This window comes from Panicum hallii, chromosome 2 (genome assembly GCF_002211085.1).
Source record: "Panicum hallii strain FIL2 chromosome 2, PHallii_v3.1, whole genome shotgun sequence".
NCBI lineage: Eukaryota > Viridiplantae > Streptophyta > Magnoliopsida > Poales > Poaceae > Panicum > Panicum hallii.
The window spans coordinates 47,576,600-47,601,714 of NC_038043.1; the positions used below are offsets into that span (position 1 = coordinate 47,576,600).

The 25,115-nt window shown below is 45.0% G+C and overlaps 2 protein-coding genes and 1 long non-coding RNA gene across 5 annotated transcripts; 2 read left to right on the forward strand and 1 right to left on the reverse strand.

Moving 5' to 3' along the window:
• Window positions 1–208: 208 nt before the first annotated feature.
• LOC112881835 lies at window positions 209–2,164 on the forward strand. Its single transcript, XR_003226532.1, has 2 exons — window positions 209–628; window positions 1,953–2,164. It is a non-coding gene; the product is annotated as an uncharacterized LOC112881835 (long non-coding RNA).
• A 6,319-nt stretch (window positions 2,165–8,483) lies between these two features.
• LOC112880225 (UDP-glucosyltransferase UGT13248-like) lies at window positions 8,484–10,199 on the forward strand. The gene is made up of 2 exons (XM_025944733.1): window positions 8,484–9,199; window positions 9,293–10,199. Exons 1-2 carry the CDS (start codon window positions 8,540–8,542, stop codon window positions 10,013–10,015), a joined length of 1,383 nt encoding a protein of 460 aa, XP_025800518.1. The 5' UTR covers window positions 8,484–8,539; the 3' UTR covers window positions 10,016–10,199.
• Window positions 10,200–10,283: 84 nt separating this feature from the next.
• On the reverse strand, window positions 10,284–23,906 carry LOC112880223 (protein unc-13 homolog). Of its 3 annotated transcripts, none has more exons than XM_025944730.1 (27): window positions 23,699–23,906; window positions 22,709–22,793; window positions 22,444–22,619; window positions 22,302–22,366; window positions 21,734–22,076; window positions 21,312–21,378; window positions 21,054–21,207; window positions 20,277–20,444; window positions 20,076–20,186; window positions 19,769–19,978; window positions 19,573–19,674; window positions 18,080–18,310; window positions 17,482–17,556; window positions 17,236–17,307; window positions 16,695–16,880; window positions 16,434–16,592; window positions 16,139–16,231; window positions 15,460–15,531; window positions 13,808–13,925; window positions 13,411–13,589; window positions 12,598–12,679; window positions 12,348–12,458; window positions 12,150–12,256; window positions 11,588–11,665; window positions 11,409–11,504; window positions 11,134–11,229; window positions 10,284–10,817 (listed from the first exon to the last, which is right to left on the reverse strand). In XM_025944730.1, the coding sequence occupies exons 2-27, from the start codon at window positions 22,714–22,716 to the stop codon at window positions 10,650–10,652; spliced, it is 3,327 nt and encodes a 1,108-aa protein (XP_025800515.1). In that variant the 5' UTR covers window positions 22,717–22,793; window positions 23,699–23,906; the 3' UTR covers window positions 10,284–10,649. The 3 variants fall into 3 exon arrangements, with proteins under 3 accessions (XP_025800515.1, XP_025800517.1, XP_025800516.1); XM_025944732.1 differs by having other exon boundaries at window positions 22,709–22,798; XM_025944731.1 differs by having other exon boundaries at window positions 23,240–23,906.
• Window positions 23,907–25,115: the final 1,209 nt, after the last annotated feature.

Genomic DNA, 25,115 nt, shown 5'->3' on the forward strand with positions numbered 1-25,115 from the left:
TAATAGCAAGGAACCGAACTGGAAAAAAGATACTAATGTTTCCTTTATTATTATTTCCTTGTAAAACAACGATCATTTGACTAGATATGTAGGATTTGATATTTCTTAGTAATTGAATTGCATGATAGTATTTTCACCCGCGGCCTGTAATTGGACCCGGCGGTGAAAATGGGTATCACCACCGGGTCGGAGTCGGAGCAGGCCGTGAAGGCCAAAAGATTAAAAGGCACGGCCGGCACGCCCCGCCGCCGCCGACTGCGCCCTGCGCCTCCACCGCGACGCACGGCCGCCGTTCTCCTTCCTCGACGCGCCGCCGACCCCCTTCCCCGAACGCCTTTGGCCCCAATAGGCGACGCAGGGCCGCCGTCCCCCTTCCTCAACGTGCCGCCGGCCCTCTTCCCCGAACGCCGCTGGCCCGAATCAGCGACGCAGGGCCGCTCGCGCTTCTCAACCAGCGCCAGGCCTCCACCCCCGTCCGCTTGGCCGCCTGTGCTGACGCCCGTCGTCCCGAGGCCGACGCGCTGCCGCTGGGCTTGCGCCACTGTCAACTGCGCCCACCCGCGCTCCTCCCCGACGCCAGGTCTGCGCCACAGTCAACTGCGCCCGCCCACGCTCCTCTTGACGCCAGGTCTGGTTTCTGGACTGAAATGTGTTGTTCTCTGCATTTCAGTTAACTTCACTGCTGTGATTAATTTGTTGTTAGGTTCTTCTAGTCTTAATATAGGGTTACCAGCTCATTGATGTTCTTCTCCTTGGATGTCCTGTTTTTTTTAGTTGCATTCCCAGTCAGCCATTCAACTCATGAATTCATTTGGGTTCTTTAGAGGAACGGTATTGTGTCTTCTTGATAGAAGCTGCATAAGTTGGGAAGTAACCTTTTTGGTCAGGTAGTCGGATTACATGTTTACCTACATTTACACTCTCATTAGTGGAATTAATATTTCTTCTGGATTTAAATCCTGATCGAAGCTGATTGAATGAAAACAAGGTCCACTTGTAATATTGACATAAGACCATCTTTGGTATGCTGTTCTTATGGTCTGCTCCCATATGGATTTTGTAAACACATTCTTGAAATTGACGGGCACCACATACTTGTTCTTTACATAAATACTTAATTTGCAACAGTTAACTCACTGCTATCCTTTAGCAAGTTTGTGTTTCATTTGGATCATATCATCGTATTTCATTCTGAAATTCTTGAACCCCTTTAAACTGTCGTGCTTCATGTCAAGTATGTTGTTAAGAAATGAACCTGTGGTTGGTTGCAATGAACATAGCCTGCATTACCCATTGCCTCTAGCTAATCTATATTTAAAGGCAACGTTTCCATTATTGGTCCAGTTGCTAGGTGGTTCCTTGCCTGAAGTTAGGGCCTAATCAACAAGGCTATGTGTCTTGGGTCAAGTCTGTCTCAGCAGCCACTGAATCTATATTTTTGGCTAGGTGCCTAGGCAGGCTGAAATTTGAAATGCTGCTTAAAATTTACAACTCAAGTAAAACAAAAGCTGATAAAAACCTTAGATGTGTAATTCAACTATATTGGAATATTTTTCTAGATTCTGTTATTCTCTTAAAAAATAGATGGCGTACTTCTCCACGAACTTCACCTTATTTCTGCAGCCATTGTTAAGTATTGCATGAGTATCTGTGCAGTTAGGTTTGTGTCCTAATTAGGATGTGGTTTTATTTATGAGATTTGCTTTTTCAATATAGAATAAGTTACACTAGTGTTAGCATTTTTATGTTGCAACAATTCTCTACTATTTCTATGTTGAATCACCTTGATTACATGAAACAGCAGAGTGTTAACATTTTTTTGGTCTGACAGACCTGCCAGTCAATGGAACTATGTGCCCTGTCTAGCATGGTCCAACTTATGAAAAGCCTATAAAACTTTCTTTTCCTGGAAACCTTGTGCTTACACTTGAACCATTTTTTTTTTTTTGCAGATGGAGCCCATAGTTAGCAGAAACCTTCCTCTTGGGTTTGATTCAAGTACATGCTGCAGCGTGAAAGTGTTAGGAGCGTTTCTTTGCCTTAGGGACTCCTGTACTGCTGAAAGCTGATTTATGCATTGCTAAAGCACAATATGTAATGTTACTTGAAAGAAATGCACGGTGCTGTTTATGAACCATATATATTATTGTTCCGATCTTGGTTATATGGCTTCCGTCCTCATATCTCTAATGCACCACTTGTAATGCTTGATGCAAATTTGATGAGCTTTTATGGTTTCTTGTTCTCTAACGCACAATCCCATTTATGAACCATATTAAATCACTGAAATGCGGTTTAATTGTGAAAATTGAGCTGGAATAATTGCTGGCTCGGTAATGAGTCGGAGCTCTCGCGCCGGCTGGCCTCCTTCCGGCGCCTCTCCTCGCTGGCCAGCAGCCCGGCCGACGCGGGCGCCGCGGTGGACAAGGACGGCGGCGGCGGCAGGGGGAGGACAGCTGGGCAGCGGCCGTGGCTGTGGCGGCGAGCGCGGAGCTGGCCCTGACCGCGAGCGTGGCGACCTCATCGCCGGTGAGGCGGCAACGCTGCATCTCGGCGGGGGAGCACAAAGTAGATCTGCTCCGGCTGGAGCTCCTCTCCCGGGGCGACCGCCGCGACGGCGACGGATCCTCGAGCACCATCCCGTCGGCGTCATTGAGGAACCACAACCCCTACCTGCCGGCCTCCTCCAGAGCCATCGCCGCCGTGGCCGGCGGCGCACTCCCGGAGCTCGCCGTTGGGGAGCACCACTGCTGCTTTCTCCCATGGTGTTGCAGAACGTTGCAATGGTTGATTTGAGGTCGAGATTCATGCTGCCGTGGTGGATGTCGTGGAGGAGATTTTTTTTATGTTGCGGCTGTAGGGTTTGATGGTGCAGCAGTTTTGTTTCGACGTTGTGGATGTTGCATGAAATAGTGAAAATATTACTCTCTTCCTAAATAAAAAAATTATATCCAACGTCCGGACGCTAGCAACGCCGTTGTTTATTTAGGCTTCATTGTGTCCTCCATTTTTCTTTATTTATTCAGACTATCTGTGGCCATTGTGTTGTTGTACTGCTTTTATACTTACAGGTTGCAGTGCGCCTTCCTGATAATAGAACTGCTGATGGGTTCTTGGGACTATACGATGATGACATTGCTATTGTCACGTGCTTAAACCTCCTAGATGTTCGTCCTATAGATTTGATATCCGAGGGAACACCGGCAACACCTGTCTGCCCTGATGACAGTCTACTAGCTTCTGGGCGTGCCTTCATGTCGGGCAGTGACACTATGTATGGACCATTGATGGCCACAGTTGGTGAAGTGAAGCAGAGTAACAAGGGCAGCAACCTCGATTGCAAAGGTTTCCGGGTGTCCACTTGCAAAATCAAGAAGGTACTGTGGTGAACTTTTTTTACTGTTTTGTTACATGGTAGCTTGCATATATAGTGAGTTGCATTGCAATGAGTTACCTCTGTAATCACAGTACATTAATTGGCTCTTTTCTTTTGTATGTACTAGGCTGGGATTGGAGGCCCTCTTATTAATTTCGATGGGAGTTTTGTTGGTATGAACTTTTATGATGGCAGTGAAGTAACTCCTTTCATGCCAAAGCGAAAGATTGCCCAAGTTTTAAGACAAGTGATTAATTTCCCGCTACCATCGGAAGGGTACAATTTTTTTTTTTCATTTTATGCCTCAGCTCGATGCTAACTGGGCTGGCACAACAATACGTATTCCATAAACTTTCATTGGTAAAAATGTTGGTGTACCTCGATGCTAACTGTTAGATAACAATACGTACTCGATAAACTTTCAATGAAAAAAATATCCGTATTTCTCAATGCTAAGTTGTAGGCATACTTTTTACTCTGAGAACTTACAAAAAAAACATGTTGAATGACAGTTAATATGACGTACCGTCCTATACCCATAGATGTTGGTGGGCCGGGGACAATGGAAAACAGGTATTTATTTACTCTCTCCTCATTTCCACTTGTTTCTGTGGCTTAGACTATTTTCTTCAATAACCAGCTTACATTGGGAAAAAAATTATACTGGATGACAGGTGGCCTGTTCCCGAGCCATATTGGCACCATGGTGGCCTTGATGCAGATAGGTATCATGTACCCGAGCTTCCTGGAAGGCAACTCCAGTAGACGCCTCATCATGCTGTTGGAGTTTCTAGCTTTCCTTGTTCTGCTCATCCAGCTAGTAATACCTAACGGACATGTAGTGCTACTGTTAACCTGTTTATCTAGCAAGTAATTGACAGACCTGCTGTCTAGTATATATGTAAGTTGGACTCGTGTTAGTAAAAGATATTATAACAAGTGCTCAAAAAACCAGTACTATCTATCAAACAATTGATTCTTTGCATAAATGTAAAAGGGCCTCCGTCCAGCAGGGCAGCATGCAGTCCGCCGCAGGACGGCGCCGCCGTCTCGGACGGCTGCGACCGTGGGGGCTCGACGAGGCCGGCGGGGTCGAGGCGTCGTGGCCCGGCTGGAGACGGCCGGGTCGGAGACCGTGGACGCGTTCCGTCGTGTACGTCCCGTTTGGCAGCGTCGCCGAACCAGACGCGGTCCAGATGGCCGAGATGGCGGAGGGGTTGCACAGCAGCGGCAAGGCCTTCGTGTGGGTTGTCACTTGTCAGGGCCTCGGAGATCTAGAAGAAGATACCTGAAAACTTCGCCGACAAGTCCAAGGAGAGGGGCCTCATCGTGACGTGGAGCCCTCAGCTCGAGGTGCTGGCGCACCCGGCCCGGCCGGCTGCCCGGTGCTTCGTGACCCACTGCGGGTGGAGCTCGAGGATGGAGGGAATGGGTGCAGGCGTGCTAATGGTTGCTATGCCGCAGTGATCATCTGACCAGACCATTGCATGAACGCCAAGTACATCGAGGAGGACTTGTGGCGAGTCGGCATACGTGTGCGCCCGGACGAGGGAGGTGTGGTGAGGGGCCTGGAGGCCCAGCGCCCTCGACGTTCCGAAGGTGCCCCTTCGCCGCGAGCGGGAGGCGGCAGGACTACCCGCCGGAGGCAGAGGGGCGAGCCGATCAGTAGTAGTAGTCCAGTCTTCAGTGGGACACCGTGCCGCGCCTCGGTCACCGGAGTCCGGAGCAGAGGGGAGGCGACGAACACGCCGTTGGTCCTAGGACGCGCGCGCGCCACGCCTAGGGAGCCTGGCGCGGCGTGCAGTGTCCTGCTTGACGAGGAGGGACGCGCCCCCGCGCCGCCGGCGGGCATAATGGCCGACGGGGATGGCCATAAGGCTAACGACGAGCTCCACGTCTTCCTTGCGCTCCTCCGCGCGCACGGCACGCGCTGACACCGTACCGCTTGTCCACCAGCCGGGCCGGCGGCCATCACCGGTTTTCTGTCCTTTGCCGCCGTTCCGCACGGCCTTGTAAACCCCGTTCACGGCCACCGAACGTATGCGCGCGCGCCGGCCACTACTGCCTTCAATTTTCACCGAACGTAGTCGGCCACAGAGGTGCTCCTCGCCGTGTTGCGGCGGTGCAGAGATTGAGCGCGATCGCGGAAGCAGCTAGTGAGTGATCCATTGATCCGCAGTACTAGTTTTTGATCATGGTTAGCCAGTCAATTTAGTTCGGGTGGTCCCCCCTTCCATCAGTACAGTTCTGATTCTTTGTTATTAGTACACATGTTCGTTTGGATCTCTCACGAGTAAAATTGGTGATTGATCAGTGTTTCATGGGCCCTGATTTGGACCGGGCAGAGTTTCCCCCTGCCGGGAGACTTTTTGGGCCGAAACAGATCAATCCGCCGAACCCACCGAAGCTCACAGTATTTTCTAGGAAACCTCTGGGCCGGTCCAACTCAACGATATTGGTGCACACTTCACTGTTCACTCCTGCACTCGCTTTCCGTGTACACCCTGGGTGTCGTGTGGCCGCATGTGCGTGTAAATGGGCTTTCATGAAAAGACACCAGGCCGGATTCGCAACGTTTTCAGCGCTGGCTTTCGCGACAGACAGGTGGAGGAAGCATGTTTCCAGAAGTACGTGCAAGATTCCTTCCTTCCACCACCAGAGCTAGCCGTGCATGCATAGCATATCTTCCGCGACGGCCGAGGAAAGCTCTCCCGGCGCCACCGACTCGGCCGTAAAGCGAACTGTTCATGTGCTTTTGTTGCTCTGATCATGTGCCCAAGTGTCTCGTTTTCTAGTGCCCTTGCAACGGCATCGGTCGATTGCTGAATGCTCCCGGGCAAGTTCACGCACATCTCTGCGAACTGTGATCGCGACGCCTCTCCTTGTCTCTCTCTCCCGATTGAGCTCGAGAGCATGCGTGCAGGATCCAGAGCCGGACAAAGCGACCGATGGAAGCGACGGGCGATGCACATGTGTGCGTCCCTAAGTCCCAACGCCTTCGATCGTCAGTCCGTTGATGCCAATGCATGCGACCGTCCCGGCACGGCTCGTCGCTCCGTCGTCTCCGCTCGTGCATACTCCTTCCATCACAAATTGTAGTTCGTTTTGACAAATCAAGATATACAAATTTTGCTATGTACGTAGATACAATATATCTAGATGCATATCAAAATTTATATATCTAAATTTACCAAAACGACTTACAATTTAGAACGAAGAAAGTTTATATATCTAAATTTACCAAAACGACTTACAATTTAGAATGAAGGAAGTATGTTTCAGGGTTAGAGTTACAGCTACCTCCCTCGCGCCCGCATTCATTTCTCCGACGACCCACGCGCCACCAAGGCAAGATCGCCGTTGTAGGTTGCTTAGATGCCGCTACTACCCTACCCTGAACACCGAAGCGATCTCGTACAGGTACGTCGCCCATGCGCAGTCCCTTAAAATGCATTAGCGTTTCTAGCTTAACTACACTACTAGCTTGCCAGGGTGGCGTCAGTGGATAGTGGGATCGATGATTCAAGGCTGAAGTCAACTCGTTTGACTCTGATTGTATCTTAGGTTGCTTGGGTGAAACGTACGCACATATAGTATGTGTTGCGGCCAGGCAAGGAGCATGCGGAGGTTGCATCAGTGGTTGCAGGTACTACGTCTACGTCCACTGTATGTCCACAAATCACCGAACGTACGAACGGCGACGGGTGCAGGTACTACGTCTACGTCCACTGTATGTCCACAAGTCACCGTCTCCATCAACATCTAGAAAGCAACCGTCTTCTGCTTCGCTGTGTCTGTGTGTGCATTGGTGGTGAAGCTAGGTGCCACCCTCGCCGGTCAGCAAGCTCCTCAAAGCCTCAAACCCTGCTAGCTCCGTCCTCTCTGCTTAACATATTTACCATCGCTGGATCTGCTTGTTTACTGCCGTTGTTCTAATCAGTTAACCCGGGCCATGATGATCTTGACAGAGCTATCATACATAAATCACTGGTCTATCATGACTTCATGAGCCGACACGCACAGCCAGCAAAGACTCATCAGTGATCTACACATCCAACCAACCGAAAATTTCGCCAGCGCGCAATTGCAACGATCCGGCATCAACGAGAGGCCGGGATCAAGTTCTGGTTGCCGAATTCAATGAAGAAACTATGGAGCACGTGCCGGTGCCGCACCGCACGTCCACATCACGTGTGACCCGGATGGGAGTGGGAGGTCGAGGGATCCACGATCCACGTCGGCGCGCGCAGCCATGCTTTCGGCAAGAAATATTGACCGCTCCCATACAGATATGTTCATGACAGTTCTCGACTGCGACGGTTTGGGGCGCTGACATATATACGATCGAGAGACACATATATAGCAGCCGGACTGCCAGGTCGAGCAAGTAGATAGGTGTGAAATGCAAGCCAAGCATGTGATGATGTCTCCTAATTGTGGACAAGCTAAAAGTTCGTTAACAATTTGTATTGGTCCTTTTTCTATTGATTGCGTGCAAACACGTCAACAATCAAGCAAATGGAAATCATAAAAACCATGATAAAAATTGAGGTCGATCTACCATCTGTCCATAGCAAATTAAAGGATGCCATCATTTTATTTGACACACAATCAGGTGCCCGTCGTTGCTTACAGGGAGCCCACCTGTCACAATCTTATCATTAATCACAGTTAATGAACCATTCACTCTTCAACCAATCTAGCTAGGTTCTCAATGATCTATACAGTAAACCAACTAAGAATTTCCCACTAGCAGCTCTCATCAAGGACCATTAACATTTCACCTTGTGTCCCGGCGTGCCAAAAGCAAAAGGCATGCATCCATAGACTGTGTGCCAACCAGGAACAGAGATTGTGCAGCAGTGGCAAGGCTCTCAAACATTTCGTTAAAAGAAGTAAAGATGGAGGGGTTCTTGTGACATTAAGCCCACAACTGAAGGAAGAAAATGGAGGTTTCAATAGTTAGCAAGTGACTAGACAAGAGACAATTAGACATCCAAAAATTGCATAAGGGAAGCAATATTTTCGTAACGTCTTCAGCTAGGGCTAGAGCTAAACCGCCCCATTACTGCTGACAGCCAGCTATAAATAGAGGCAAAGCAGCCCTGCTGATACCCACGCGCAGTAAGCAAGATCCCTCGCGCTCCCGACAACCGGTGGAAAATGGCGAACTCACACACAAGCAGCATCCACGTGCTCCTCCTTTCCTACCCGGCCCAGGGACACATCAACCCACTCCTCCAGCTCGGCAAGAGGCTCGCCGCCCACCGCGGTGTGCGCTGCACCCTCGCCGTGACCCGGTACGTCCTCGGCCAGAGCAAGCCGCAGACTGGCGCGGTCCACGTCGCCGCCTACTCCGACGGCTGCGACACGGGCGGCTACGACGAGGCCGGCGATGCGGAGGCGTACCTCTCGCGGCTCGAGTCTGCGGGCTCGGCGTCGCTGGACGAGCTCCTCCGCGCCGAGTCCGCTGGAGGCCGGCCCGTGCGCGCCGTGGTGTACGACTCGTTCCTGATGTGGGTGCCGCGCATGGCGCGCCGGCACGGCGCGGCGTGCGCGGTCTTCTTCACGCAGGCGTGCGTGGTGAACGTGGCGTACGCCCACGCGTGGGCCGGCCAGATGGACCTGCCGGTGGCGCCGGGCAAGGCGCTGCCGGAGCTGCCCGGCCTGCCGGCGGGGCTCGGACCGGCTGACTTCCCGACGTTCCTCACGGAGCCCGACGGCGGCTGCCTCGCCTACCTTGACCTGGTGCTGCAGCAGTGCCAGGGGTTTGAGGTGGCAGACCACGTCCTCGTCAACTCGTTCTACGAGCTGGAGATCAAGGTAACCATGCGAGTCCATGCCAGTGATCCCTCCCTCCATCTGTGCCATTGTTCGATTTGCAGCTGGGATGCATGAGGTGCTGAAATTTGACAGGAAGCTGAGTACATGGCATCGCGATGGGGTGCCAAGACGGTCGGGCCAACCGTGCCGTCGGCGTACCTCGACAACCGCCTGACGGACGACGTGTCTTACGGGTTCCACCTCCACACTCCGATGACGGAGGAAAGCAAGGCCTGGCTCGACGCGAGGCTGCCGCGATCCGTCGTGTACGTCTCCTTCGGTAGCCTCGCCGCGCCCAGCGCAGGCCAGATGGCCGAGGTGGCGGAGGGGCTCGACAACAGTGGCAAGGATTTCCTTTGGGTTGTCAGGGCCTCGGAGACTTCCAAGATACCTGGCGGTTTCGTTGACAAGGTGAAGGGGAGGGGCCTCCTCGTGACATGGAGCCCGCAGTTGGAGGTCCTCGCGCACCCTGCGGTTGGATGCTTCGTGACGCACTGCGGGTGGAACTCGACTATGGAAGCGCTAGGCATTGGTGTGCCGATGGTGGCAATGCCACAATGGTCGGATCAGCCAACAAACGCCAAGTACATCGAGCATGTTTGGCAAGTCGGAGTGAAGCTGCAACCTGACGCGGAAGGTGTTGTGACGAAGGAGGAGGTGGAGAGGTGTGTGAGGCAGGTGATGGAAGGAGAAAGGAGCGATGAATACAAGAAGAATGCTGCAGGGTGGAGCGAGAAGGCGCAAAAAGCCATGAGTGAAGGTGGCAGCTCAGACAGCAACATCGTGGAGTTCCTCAGCAAGATCCGATTCAAGTGATTATGGCAGCAGTACATAAACATATGGAGAAATAGAAGATCCTCATAGCTGTGGAGTCTGATATGGCCAGCTACACTTACACATTGTTCCATGCAATAAATCCATAATTTGCCACTCCATCGATCTGCTCAAACTGCTTTTTCTTGAGAGATCAACTTAATAAAATGTTCCATTGCCACATTTATAAAGGTTCTGCTAATTTTAGAGAAACGAGATGTAAAATAGTATAGCAAAGTTTACCAACATCAATTTTGCATCAAATGGTGCATGGTGCAAACAAGCCATCAGATTCCTGTTCGTCTCACAAACATGCTACACAATCATGAAACATACATTTCTCCGACATCCCGATCAGGATGGGCTTCAGTCTATCAAAGAACCTAAATGTTGAACTAAAGCTCCAACAGGCCAAAATTACCAATCAATACAAGGCAAATGTATTAGAACTATTGTACTTGTTTACTACAGCAATTAGTATCCACCCTAAATCCTAGTGTTACTAATGCACAACTGTTACAAGAACTTACAACAAGCGGGTGGCGGAACAACGTTTCCAGGTTGCAAGCAAGGCTACACTGTCCTGTTGGATATGTACCTCTGGTGAAACATCCAGGATTTTCGTTTTGGTTTGCAGTCAGTTGCTCTGAGCTGAACTTGGTATCTTGAATTGCTTCTTTACATAATGAGAGGCCTCTGAATCATTTCTATGACACAGAACCCTAAGCAGAGTTTTAGAGTCGGTTCCGAATTTGCTTTTGCCCCCTTGAGTAACTTCTCGTAGGTCATCGATGAGTACGCGTGTCTGCAAAAATATGTGGAACAGGAGCATAAGTATTGCCATATCGATAATATTCAAATATGTAAAGGTATAGCTTGCCATAATCACATAAGCCTGTTTTATAGAATTACTGCCGATTTCCTATGGAAATGCAATCAAACTAAACATTATCTTGATCCCACAAAAAAAAACTTGCTTGAATGAGCATACTGTGCCCCAAAGGATAGGGTCACTAGAGCTAGGGACTGAAGTCATGGCTAAACGCTAGGTTCTAGCACCAAGCCTACATTCCGTTTGCTAATTCTCTATAAGTATCATGAGAACATAATCCAAACTTCACCTCTTGCTTGATCAAGTTTATTACAGGCCGTACACGTGAGACCAAGTTCTCAACAGTTCCCCGAGGTAGTCCATCTCCACCAGCTATGAAAAATTCCTACAGCAAGCATATGACTATTTAGGTACAGTTTATTGTTCAGCCAACAAAGACAGCAAAAACAGTATTCAATCATGTCCAGGGAAAATTAAAAAACCACCAGGTAGAAAATGGTGCCGCTGTTCTGAAATCCCTTGAGAAAATAAATCGCAACAAAGCAAGATTGGAAATGATATAACCTTCAGGGTTTCAAGATCATCCTCCAAAAGAGGTGCATCATTTGGAGAGAACACACGTGTAGAACCTCCATCCAGTATCACACGAAGTAGGCCATCCTGCCAATCAAGAGAACTTTAAGAAAAGTAGTCCCTAACTAGTTATGAAACCCCATTCTCAAATTAGTAGCTGAAATGATTACCAGGGACGCTTGCAAAAGCCCTGTAACCACACGATCCCTCAGTTGCTCCACAATGACATCACAAAGTTGATTAAGGACCTGAAATTGAGTCATAGCATAAAAAAGAAGCAGAAACCTACTAAGAAGCAGATATAAATTTTGTTCTACTGTTAACCTCATGTAACAAAGTATTAGTCATGGTTTTTGAGGTAACAGCTTATGCTTCACACTTTGGCCAGAATGTTAGATATAACTCGTAGAGTAACAAACTCATTCTTCTTTTTTCTTCTTTAACAACAGAATAAGCAACAGACAAATATGGATACATCATTGCATGTTCAGTCAAACATGGCATTTAGCATGCTTGGGGTGCACTCACATGTCAAACACCTACAAATTGTTCTAGTTAAACTAGCATGTCAATAGTTAAACATGATTTTTTGCATGTTTATAGGTTTCAAGTCAGGGAAAGTGAGAAAATCTAGTCAGGTGATCAAAATAATTGAACAGATAAAAGTGAGACACATTCCAGCTCCTAAATATTTTTTTTCAATTTTATGTATATGAAAGTTTGTCAACGTACCAAATCCAGCACTTCCATTATGGTTTCCAATCGAGCTTGTTGAACACTGTTTCTGTATAAATTGTCAATAAATGGCTGCTGCAGGTCCCAGAATATAACCTTCATCCCTACGAAGAAAAGAAAAGATGCACGTATTAATACCAAATAGCAATAAGCTATTAAGCTTCCACAAAAACATTGCTTTACATATTTCCTTACCAGTAAATTCACATAAGCGATCAATAGCACTATTTATTTCTCTTCTACTGCCATCAAATTGATTTTTCTGATTGGGGACAGCACTCTTTGATTTTTCACTTGTTGATCGTCCTGGCATATAAATTACAAGCATATAGGATTAGCTTTAATCTACAAGGACTGGACTGGAAGATCAAGCGATTCAGTAAAGTGGTACAATTATCAAGAGATAAATTGCATGAAACTATTGTAAAGAAAAGAGAGAACTTACTGATATTAATGTTTTCAGTTTTCTTCAGAGCCCACCTCTCATTAATGCTGTCCTCCAACTTACTCAACTGGCTGATACCATACTGCATAAAAAAAGTACTTCTGGTTACAAAATTCTGACGAAGATAGAGCTTAATACAATAAAACAGGGGAAGTGTTTGAATAATTAAAAAAATGATGTAAATCTTGGCAAAAGCATAAACGCTGCAGACACCATGGAGTGCATGGTATTAGAATGCTTGCTCAGTTGCAGGCAGCATTATATAAGTTATTGAAATTAAACCAGGATATTAGTGATAATGCAGCGTATTAATCGTAGCTAAATTTAAAAGGGAAATAACACAAGAGTAGGAACCATGAAATATATGACTGATTATAAATGCTTAACGTGAATAAAATACGGCAGCGCTATTCTACACCCTAGGCATAGCGGTTATTCTACACCTAGCAGTCAAATTACTGACCAAACTAACCAGAAATTACTGAACTGAATTACTGTATTACTGAATCGCACTCAGTAAAGGGGTGCATTAGTAATCGTGCACAGTAGTTATTACTGAAAATTTGTTCAATAATAATTAGGTGAAGCTAGACCTAGGGTGTAGAATAGCACATGGGGAATACCTGTGTAGAATAGCACATGCGGAATACAATATAAGAACATAATTATTGACTGCATTACAGAAATGCTTCTCCAGTTCTATGCTAAATAAGAAACTGAACTATGGTAAACAAGGAACTCACATATAAACTGTTCTAAATAATCGTGAGCACGGTTGATAAGAAACTGAGCTATGGTAAATAAGAAACTCACATATAGACTGTTAAGCCGTACACAAAGCTTTGGAATTGTAAGCTGAGTAATTTCAGCTGCTTTTCTCTCATCAACTGTTTTAACTTCTTGGACTTCCTTCTTTACAAAAGCCTTGATTCCAAGCTCCTTTTTATATCGAGTAAGAACAGGAACCGGTGGAACTAAATCTTCTTTATCAACTGCAAGCAGACAAAGCTATCGTCACTCAGTGCCTAGAGAAATGAAGAGGTTTGAAATCAGAAAAGAGTTAAACTATAAACAATATTTCTGTAATCATACTGAAAAGTACATATTCTTGTACGAACATACAAACCATGGCAGAAGAAAAGAAATTACTGATAGCAGTATGAACATATAAACAAAAAGAATTTATCTAGAGAAAAGAACATGTTCAAACCTAGGGGGGCAGTAACAAGCTGTGTATAAACTTGGAATGCCTTGTCAAGACCACGCCAGAGACTATTTAATTCTCCATCTCGCATGGGCACTTTAAATGCGAAAAACTGATCTGTAGTCTGCAATAGTTTGTGAGGAATCAGTGTTTTGCTCCTTAGAGAAGGGTTCAAAACAGTTTATAAACAGCTCAATCAACAAGAGAAAATTGATACAGCAGTTAAGTTTGCTAAGAAGGAAAGAACATAGAGAAATATTCATCGAGTCTAGGTGCAGTAAGTTTCCTATGATAGTTACTGGTAGTCATGTTTTTACCAAAAAAAAATCATGGAAAGTAAAACTACTGTTAACACCTAAAAATTTGGTTGGAGCACTCTACACCCATAAACTTGGGGGCACTATCTTGATTTACGTAGGACATGTGAAATGACCGTATGTAAAATCAGCAGAAAGTAAGTAGTAAAAACTAAAAAAGATACATGTAGTCATGTAGAATGTTGATCAAAGATGATTTCAAATAACATTAACACTCAAATGCATCTTCTTGTATATATATCAAACCTTCAAACCAAAATAGTTATTGTTCATATATTGAGAAGATCCTAATTACATGTGACTGAAATTTTGCAATTTTTCAGTCACGTTTCTTTAACCACACATAAACATCTAACGACACACATGGTATTATGTGATTGAGAATTTGAGATACAAATTTCAGGCAGCTGAGAATTAGAAAAACTGTAATTTATGCTCAACATTACTTTTTTTATTTATTTTTAGGATGATATGCCATGCTTTTAGTTGCCATGGTACTTTAGCACCATGACTATAGTATCAGCACCAGCCCTCTCTATATATTTTAGAAAATTTAGTTGCTCAGGCCTTAAGTTAGATTATTTGTTAGGGACATATAGATCAGATTTGTTATATTCTCATGATATGGTACGACCGGCTCTATAAATAGGGGACCAGCCGCTGTTGCTGTAGTAATGGCCCAAGCAAAAGAGCCATGCAAGCACAAAGCCAGTAATGACAAAGAACATTAGTACTAACTTGTTGTGCATGGTGCAAGGATATATAAATGGTGCAGCAGGTAAGGATGCAAGAAGACTTTACAATGCCCTCAAAGGTGCTCCTTGGAATTATAAGCCCAAACTTCTCATATTTCACCTACACTCCTCATGCCATGGCATGGGAATATATCCAGACAGCTTTTTGTTAATACATTAATAGTTTCAAAGCTTCTTGCGGTGGACTGGTTAGAACATTGAACTCCGGAATCATTGGAACTCCTATCCTTGATTCAGGTTCAAAGCACAGCACCTTCTTAGAACAAAGCCCAGAGGAAGTCTCCCACCATGGTCGAGTTTTTTTAGTACATTAATAGTTAAGTTATAATTCAACAAACATACTCTTTCATATGAATCAACATTTTTTACAACGCAGCATTGCAAACTAAATTTCATTAAAAAACTACAAAGTGCAAATGAAATAATTATCAGATTATTTCTGATAATTATTTCATTAGTCATTCGAGAAAAAAAATTATCAGATTATGGCATAAAAGAGAAGCTCCATTTGAATCAAAAACAACCTTTAGCATGTCAGGAGAAACTGTTGAAAGAAATTTCGGAGAAATAGGAATAAAAGAAGCACCTCTTCAATGATTCTATAAACTTCTACAATAGAACTGCCATGGCGTTGTTGAGGTGATATAGGGTCCCAAACCTGTACGGTAACATTTAGAATAGATAGGAACACAGAAACGACAATTGTAGTTTACAAGTATTAAATAATGCTTGGAAGTAAAGATAACGCAGTAGACACAAACGCGAAGGAAATGCAAGTACCAGATCCTTAAACAATCTAATAGACAGAAAAAGTGCAATCATATATTTAGAAAATAGAATTAGACCAAGTCACCAGTTCTATAGGTTCCAGAAATCCCTACTTCAATTCTGGACTCTGGACCTATTCATAATTGGATTGACCATGTCTTCTGGCAGGAATACAGAACCCAGAAACAAAACACATGCAGTTCAACTGAAAAAACTAAATGTGCAGAAGCACTTGTGTGTTTTAGTACATTTCAATATACATCTTAGAGTCTTAGCAGCTTCAACTATCATAAATGATATTATATAGTCCCTACTTAAAGCATAAAGCTGCCACTAAGCAGATATGTTTTTACTTTGTAGAACCACATCTAGAACTAACAAATATGCTGAAAGATACTTCTAAGGATATAATAACTCAAGTATATCAAATCACATGGTGAATGGTTCGACTAGCAAGAAGACAGTTACAAGAAAACTTTATATAAAAAATGTGTTACCTCTTGGTCGGCAGCCCTTTTAACCCAAGTTTCAATTCTCTCAAGTTGCCCGTTCACCCAGCGCAAAACTAATGTTCCAGATTTATTTTCAATCTATTGAAACAAAGAGGGGAAATTAGGGTAAACAACATCATACCAACAATGGACTCCAAGATATAAGAAATTTTCTTTACTTTACTACACAGCACACAGTGGTTGACAAAATGAAAAAGAAGAACAGTGTCCCATGTCAAGGCAAACACATGCTTGGTTTGCACTTTTCTAAGTTTTAGTACTCGAGGAAGGTTGAGCTGACCTGATATGGAGCTATCTTTTGTCTGCATATGCTGTCCAAACCATCATCTCCAGCAACAGAAGCCATCACGGACATTATGTATTGCTCCAAAGCATCAGCCGCGGGAAATACAGAAACCACGTCCTCCGTAAGATGCTCAGCATGTTCAAGGAATGGTCTCTGGCAAAACACTTCTATGTAAGTATGCAGAATCACAAAGTTACAAACCCTCGGTCATTTACTCATTATAAGATTTTATAAGATATGCCAGATATGACCTACCAATTTATTTCCATAAAGTTTATGGATGAGTGAAGCAGACACAACTGCTGCCTGTGGATGCCATTTTGACAAAACAGGTGTAAAAATTGTTGTATCCTTCTTCAGAAGTTTCTTTGTCTCCTCTGCTAGAGACGCCAAAACAGGTTCATGTGTTGTGTCAGCTTTGAACTCTACAGAATGTGCCATCTGAGGAAAATAGTAGAATGTTTCATTGACCAATGTACTTGTAACAGTTTCTCTTACGAAAAAATGAAAGAGTAGAATGTTTCATTGATCAATATAAGATCTCCAGCTGCGAACAATCTTGCCCACATTGGCAATAATATAGTATTATGGCTACCTTAGAGTCAATGTGGTCAAACAGGTAGCGATGAAATATCAAAAGAAATGTATAGGTGTGGTGGTAATTGATAAAATTCGAGGTTTCACATATTAGAAAACATAAGTGTGCAAATGATCTATAATCATCTTAGGTAGGAAAGGGGATAGAAACTATAAGTACACTACTGATGTAATAATGGCAGATGCAAACAAAGGTTACCTTCAAGAAAGCACTTTTGACTGAAGAACTGATGTAACGGTCGATCTGATCTCTGTCGGAAGACTCCAGTGCCTGATGCACAAAAGCAAATGGGTTCACGAAATATGAATTCTACATGTACAAATAGTGAAGACAGTTCTGCTCTCCATATTCTTCAGTGAATGTATTTACATGAAATTGTTACCATATATTGCCAAAGTTAGAAAGCAATAACTGCGGTTAGAAACAAAGGTAAAGTATAACCACCTTGTCATTTTCTTCACCAAGGATCCGCCTCGTAAGCATTGCCACTGTCACAACATCAGCCATCAAGCTGGGACCCTGTAAATGTAAAGAGAGTCTTAATATGGGGGAAATAATGACCTCTCGTTGCAAGCAGATTAGCATATGCCACATGCTGGAGTCTGAATAAAGATTAGCAACATACATGGACAAAGTAGAAGGTTAAGAGAAAAGCATGTGGTAAGACTTAGCATACGAGGCGAAAACTATGAAAAATAAAAGAGGCCAAGATGAAAAGAGATGAAGATGACAAGTTCAATAAGAGACATGACAAAACTATGAGATATGGAATTTACTAATAGACTGAAATCAACATATTTGATATCATAGAAATGCAATCATATTTAACTTAGTTATCAGCAATGACGATGGCCAACTTAATGCACCTGTGCACTGCACATTCAGTAGCAACTAACAAATGGACAGAAGACTACAGGATGTGGGACATGTTACAAAAAAACCTTCAGGATAGCTTCCAAATAGTAAAGATATATTTTCCATAGCATAACTGCCCATGCAAGCAGTGTAGCACAAGATCAAACCAACAGGTTGGAAAACAAACCTCTGAGAAGTGTTGATGATAATCATTTAGTTTCTTGTCTACCCATTTCTGAACTGGAGACAGGAAAGACTGGAAAAATGTAAAGTCTTGATAGCTACCCTCAGCATCAACAGAACTACGCAGGCTTTTCAAGTGTAGTCTTTCTTGTGGACCACGCTGTTCTTTCAAAGGTATCTTCCTCAAATGGTCAATCACAACTTTCAGAAGTCCTTGCTCACCTGTAAGAACAAACTGTATTGCAAAACATACATTTCATTATCATATTTCAAGAATTAAACCAGTAGCACAGTATAGAACAGGACTTTGAAGGAAATCTAGTCTCCAGTAAACAATATTGTCTATGAAATATAAGTGAACAACCCAATGGTTAGGCCTTGTTCGGTTGCGCAGCGGTTGGCAGAGATTGGCATGGAATCCATTCCCTGCCAATCCTTCTCATTCCATGATAATCCACATCAAACCGAACAAGGCCTAACTGTTTTAGATTTGGTTGTATGCTAAAGGCTTATCGTAATTCATGACAGGCTTAACTGGCAAAGACCAATGGGATTTTGTACAAAGAGATGGTTATCAGATAATTTTGCCAGACATGAACACAGAAAGGTCAGACTCCTATCCTGAACAACTTCCTCCCTGCATCAGGCTGTTGTGGTGCTTTTAAGAAAAAGCGCAAGAGATTCTAGAAAACATTGGCACAGCTGCATTGCAAATTATTCATGTGGTTAGCTATTGTGAACCGGTGCTGGACAGCGGATCGATTGGCCAAGAGAGGACTTCCGCACCCAGCTTTTTGGCCTACCTGTGATAAAGCAGATGAAACCGTTCAGCATCTTTTGACCTAATGTTTTTCATTTGGAAAGTATAATTTACTGTCCTTCAAAAAGCTAGGCTACAACGGGCGACCCCACAGCCTGAAACTGCCTTATTTTTCTAGTTGTGGTACCATGCATTGAAAATGGTCGACAAACAGCACAAACAGGGCATCAACTCTCTCATAATCCTTGTTGCTACGGAAGTTTGGAAACAGCACAATGGTTGTGTGTTCAATGGAGACACACCCAATGTTAGTGTGGTTCTAAGGTTGATAGCAGATGAGGCTGTTCTGTGGTGTACAGCCAGAGTTAATTAACAAGCTGCTAGTCACGGGTTAATCAGTAGTTTTTCCTTGGTCGCATCTGATTTGTTGGCAGCACGCCTACTGTAAGGAATGTGTGAATGTGTGTTTGAACAAGTTTTATACTTTTATAATTGTTTTCTTCTTCTTTAATGAAATGATATGCAGCTCTCCGGCATATTCAAGTAAAAAAGAAAGAAAGAAAGAAAAGGCACAAGATGCTAATCTAGGCTGAATTCATTGAGCAGTTCACGGACATGGATATGAAGAAATAATTGATTTCCCTTGTAAAGATATTTAGGTCCAAAACATTGGGGGGGGGGGGGGACACAATTTCCACAAATGTAGCCTTAATTGAAACATCTTCATCATAATTCACCTGTCGAAATAATACCCATGCATAGCATGTATCATGAACTGTCTCTGTGATTCCTAGAATCCGCCACGTTGACTTCAAGAGCTCAAGGATTTCTTCCACCTCCTGGTGGATTAAAGCAAAAAACGCATGAGAATTATCATGGCTAATGGTGAAATTATTTAGTCGAAAAATGCAAACATGGATATGAAGTAGTGACCTCTGTAAGTTTCCCTTCATCCAAGATGTCAAAAACACTGCCAAGCATCTTCTCATACAATACTACATTCAGATGGTATCCATCAGCCCAGTGACAAACCTCACCAGTAAGATCACCCCGAGCAGGCCTTTCAGATAGGGAAGTGGCAACTTCTCTCAGTGATCTTAGGCATTCTGTACGTTGAACCTCCGCAGCAGATGGTGGCAAGGACTGGAAAAAATACATCAGGATAATCTAATTTAACGGAGTGCCCATGCAAGGGTTATAAAATGTCAAACATAAAACTTCCATTAAGTAGGATTAAAACCTCAGATTCTTCAATCCTTCTAAAAAGGTTCCTTAGCTCATTGACTTTTCGACCTAACTCCCCAAATCCAACAACTGGATGATTTATAAGGCCTTCCTCCAGCATGTTTAACTAAGGAAAAAAACAAACGAAGCATATAATGTTATGAAATGCAGCTATAGCTCAAGGTCATCAGAAACAACTGCCCAACAGAATGGTTACCTGTCTCTTCTGCCAACGAAGGTATGCTTTCATGTCAGAAAATTCAGTTCTGGATATGCAGCACAGTAGTTCCAACGGAATCAAAATATTGTCCATCCGTTTTCCAACTTTGCCAACCATAGCATTGAGTAATCCTTGTCTAGTTCGGATATCCATGGACTCTGTTATCTATCCAAAATAAATAGGGGGAGAAGAGAGTCAACAGATGTAAAATTAGCATGTTCAAAAGCTTTAAGAAACCTGGACTCACCTAGATACAACATAGGGAGCTGTAGCCTAAAACTTAACAAGTTATCTTTTATAAACTTCCAGGTGCCAGATGCCAACTACCAGAAGTTATCTATTCTCTTAAAATTTTGAATAGCAAATGAAGCACTAGATTGGATTAGACAAAATTAGCAGTTCCAATATATTCAGCAATTTTCCTCAAAAAGTGTTCTGGTAACCTACTCAAGAAGCAGGTGATTATCTTGTTTGACTAAAGGGGCAAATATTTTCTTCATCATTATTTATGGACAAAGTAAAAGAAATAAAAATGAGCAAACATGCTTTGACCAATTTACACTTCAAAAAACATTGGTCAGACTACGAATCTCTTCATAAATCTTGTGCAACACTAAAAATAAGTTTTGAAGGTACAGGTATTCAAATGTAGTAATATGATTTAAATTGAGTGGCTTAATTAGTTTAGAATTTAGAATATCAGAGGACACAAAGGTTAAAATGAAATGTGGCCTGCAAATTTAGTCATTAGGAACAGAAGTTCGGACATCATACCTCAAGTTGGGCTCGCATGGTTTCGAGTAAACCAACCAAACCAGGTTGCCGCTGAGTGTGGGTATCAACACTTTCACTCTTACTACGACCTAGTTTCCTCATTAATCTGTGCCTCTTCTCTTTCTTCTTTTCTTTCTGAGGAACAATAAGCCCCCTGCATGGTCACATGGACCAAGAATAGGCAGGTTCTATCATACTCCAGGAAGGCGTGTGAATGAAAAAAAAACTATGTGGGTGCAAAGCGATGCACAGGCGTACCCTGAAGCGCCAGCAGCAGCAACAAGAATCTCGTATGCTGTCTCACGAAGATCATCATCCGTGATACCTGAAAAGGTAGCAAAGCTGCCAATAACATTCTAGCTCAAAGTTGGATAAGGATAAGAAGTAACTGACGAATAGTGGCCTAGCTATCCTAATCACTGAAGTGAACTTGATTAGGTAATACAAAAAGGAAACTTAAACTAAGAAATAGCACATGACTAGCATGCTATTAGAAAATCACCAACAAAATACCGGAATGCAAATAGAGTAGATGGATGATCATCATACTGTGTAATTCCATCAGCATGAAGATTATCTAAATTCTAAAGGAACAAAAGACAGCACTTTATCTGCATCTGTTATTGAACAAGTAATATCAAATAGTTGTTACCTCGTTTCAAAAAAATAATAGTTGTTACCTGTTTCAAATAGTGGTAAACGCAGTGATAAATCACTAGCATCAGTTTGATGTCTTCTAGAAGCCCTTCGGCTATCAAATTCATCCTCATCATCCTCAAAGTCTTCAATGTCATCTATGGTCAATTCCTTCTCGCTTGGAGAATCAAATGATTGTGACTTTGTTAAGTTAGTAGCTGCGACTGGGGACGACACAGTAACTGGCTCTGATTCCACTACTGGTGGTGGTATCACAACTGGGGATGGTGCGGTCGCAGGGACAGGGGGTGGTTCCCTTGTTGGCGCAGGTCCTGAATATTCTGGCTTTGTAAGCAAATAAAACTCTTCTGCAGCTCCGGTGTTATTCTGGCCAAAAAAATAGATATTTAGGCATATGGATGCCACAATGGATAGCATTTATGCATGAGTTTTTTTTTTATATCAAAATTAGGGAGACAGAAATATCCAAATGTTTAGACGAGATGCATAATAATGGAAGTAACTCAAATGGAAAATCTATTGACAAAATGCAACAAAACTTTTCAGCAAGACCAAAATATTTCTAAGGAAAGAAGATATAAATCAACTCACCACATATGGATAGTCAAGGCTATCATGAAAAAGACGGATGGCGTCTCCAAGATCAAGAGGTTCACCTACACAATCAGAGCATTTTTAGACCAGATAAAAGAACAAAACAAAAAAAAGGAATTCTGAGGAAGCTATATTTCACCTTTCTTAGCACAATTGAGGACATAATCAACACTGACTTGATCTATATCTACATCATCCAAAGAGATTGCACCAGGTGGCATTACAACTTTCTTGATCAAGTTGCCAGAAAGAACGTAGTTGAGTAATACTTGGCGGTCACGGCGATAACGTTGCAGCAGCTCAATAACATTTTCTCTGGTTAAGTTGAAACATAAAAACAGTCATTTCGCAACTGGGTGTAACATTTTTTAAATGAAAGAGGCTTATTCTGTAGCAATCCTTACTCATCCATATTGTATGCAGGGGACACAGCAATCTGAGTTACAAAACCCTGATCGAAGTGCTACCAATTGCTTATAACCAGCATAGCTGCACTGGGAAAAAAACAACGAGTAACTACTATTACATCAAACAACCAACCACCATGTACAACTTGGTAACAGGAGATGTGCAACAAGCAATTACAAAAATAAGTTGCACTATTGATGAAGTACTGCTTTTATGTAAAAAAAAGACGGTTGGTGAACTGCAAATCTCATGGAGTGACTGGTGGATATGATTTTGTGGGTTCATATTTACTTTTTAGTATGGTTTTAAATCACCGGCTAAGGCATTTAGCGGCAGGGCTGCCGTTACGGCATTTGGCGGGCTATAGCCCGCTTTAGCGGGCTAAATGCCATAACGGCTGCCCTTCCTAGCAGCTATAGCCGGCTGTAGCAGCAGCTATAGCCAGCTATTTAAAACCTTGCTTTTAGCCATAACCCATATGAAATTTCAGGCTGACCAGTACAGCACAAACAAGTACAAATCCTCACCAAACACGTCAGACATTCAACACCATGACTCGCAAACTGATCGCAGCTCTCAGGACCCACTCGATCCAGCCAAATTTGGCGGCAAAGCAGTGCGACAGTGCCCACCGCGCAACTTTCGTAGCCAAAATGAGAGGAAACACACAATGTCAAACTAATCCGCATCCCCCACGACTCCGACAAGCAGATAACCCCCCACTGCCCAATTCACACACCAGTCAGCGCTCCATTCCAGACAACCCACGCAGGCACGCACGCAAGCACGCCCCGAGGTTAAGCGACGGACGCAGAAGCAGCGAGCCCGCCGCTGCCCAAACCCGCGGCACCTCCACCCGGCCGCGCTCGCGCCCGCCACTACAGACTACAGGGCAGCGCCAGTGGCCAGTGCGCGGCTCCAATGAGCGACGGGGCGCAGCGCTGGATCTGGACGGAGAGAGTGAAACACGAGGCGGGCCGGGGCACCTGCACGCGAGGCGGAGATCCCGGCGGAGCTGTTCCGCGGAGATCTGGACGCGGCAGCCGCCTGGTTGCTGCGGAGCGTGGAGCAGGTGGAGCGCGGCAGTGGTGGTGGTGGCCTGGTGGGGATGCGGCCGCGCGCGAGAACCCACGAGGTGGGCGAGGGCCGCGAGCCCGGAGGAGTCGATCGGACGAGCAGAAAGAAAGTGAGAGATGAGCTGGCGCCTGGCGGACGCGGATCGGTGTGGATTTGGGGGGTGCGTGATGGCACAGCACCGCCCGGGCAGGGAGCGCGACATTCTCCGGCTACGAGGCACCACCGCACCAGGCCGGTGCAGGCACGCGCAACGGCGCAAGTGTGCTCGAATCTGTTGGTGGGCCGGGCCTCAACGGAGCGGGCCGCTCTGCGCGTAGAAAATTCTTCTTCGAGCGAGATGCCGTGTGTGCATTTGGGCCCAAATCGGCAGGGTTGGCCATACATTTCCTCGCAGCCTTGCCTTGACCGAGAACTGAAGAAACCTGCAGCTGCAAGCGTCTTCTAGAGGCCCTTGACCGATCAGCGAGCGAAACGCCGCATTTGCGGTCAAAGGGTAGGGGAGCCAGTCCAACGTCAGATGCTGAAACGGAGAGCTCTGAAAGAAGAAGATCAGCTGCCGATATGCGCCTGTCCCTTGCACGGTTCTCCTTCGGCTGATGTGAAGACCCACTCATGTCGCTGGACTAGGACTGCGCAGTTAACTGGACTAGGACTGCGCAGTTAACTGAAGCCTGAAGGAATAGCAGGAGGAGGTTAAAACGGGCGGCTGTAGCAACACAAAACAACCATGGTGAATATTTCGGGCTGCAGAGATGAGAGATGTGCTAGCACTTGGCTGGAGGCTCGTACCGGTAGGTTGGCGACGGGGACCTGAACTAGTGAACTTTACTGCTCTGCTCTGCTGCCCCCTGCCCTTGCAAGCATCAGGGACCAGCGCAGCAGTCTCAGCAGCACCAGATCGAGCACCCCGTCACGCTCACGCCGAGCCAGCAGCGTACTCCACCCAGAAGCCGATCAGATCAACGGGAGCAAAGCAAAGCACCGAGTGAACGCGTGCGTGCCAATCACCTTTTGATCGTTGCTGAATTGACCAGCGTGGGGGGTCGTCTCGTCTGAGTGTAGGATGCCTTTCTGTGTCAGTGTGGACGCGGTGACGAGAACCCAGAAAAGGCACAGGCGCTGAGGCGCACAGCACATCTGCCCGAGTCCAAGCGCCCTTTCTGCGCTTCCCTTTGCATTGCAGCGCTGGTGGTGGTGGGCGTGGGGGAGCACAGGGATCGGCAGACCGATGCGCGCCTGGAGTTGGACTAGCCAGGTTCTGTCTGTGCGATCGATGAAGATTCGCGCAGGAAACTTTGGTTTAAAGATGAAGAGGCAGGCTGCTCT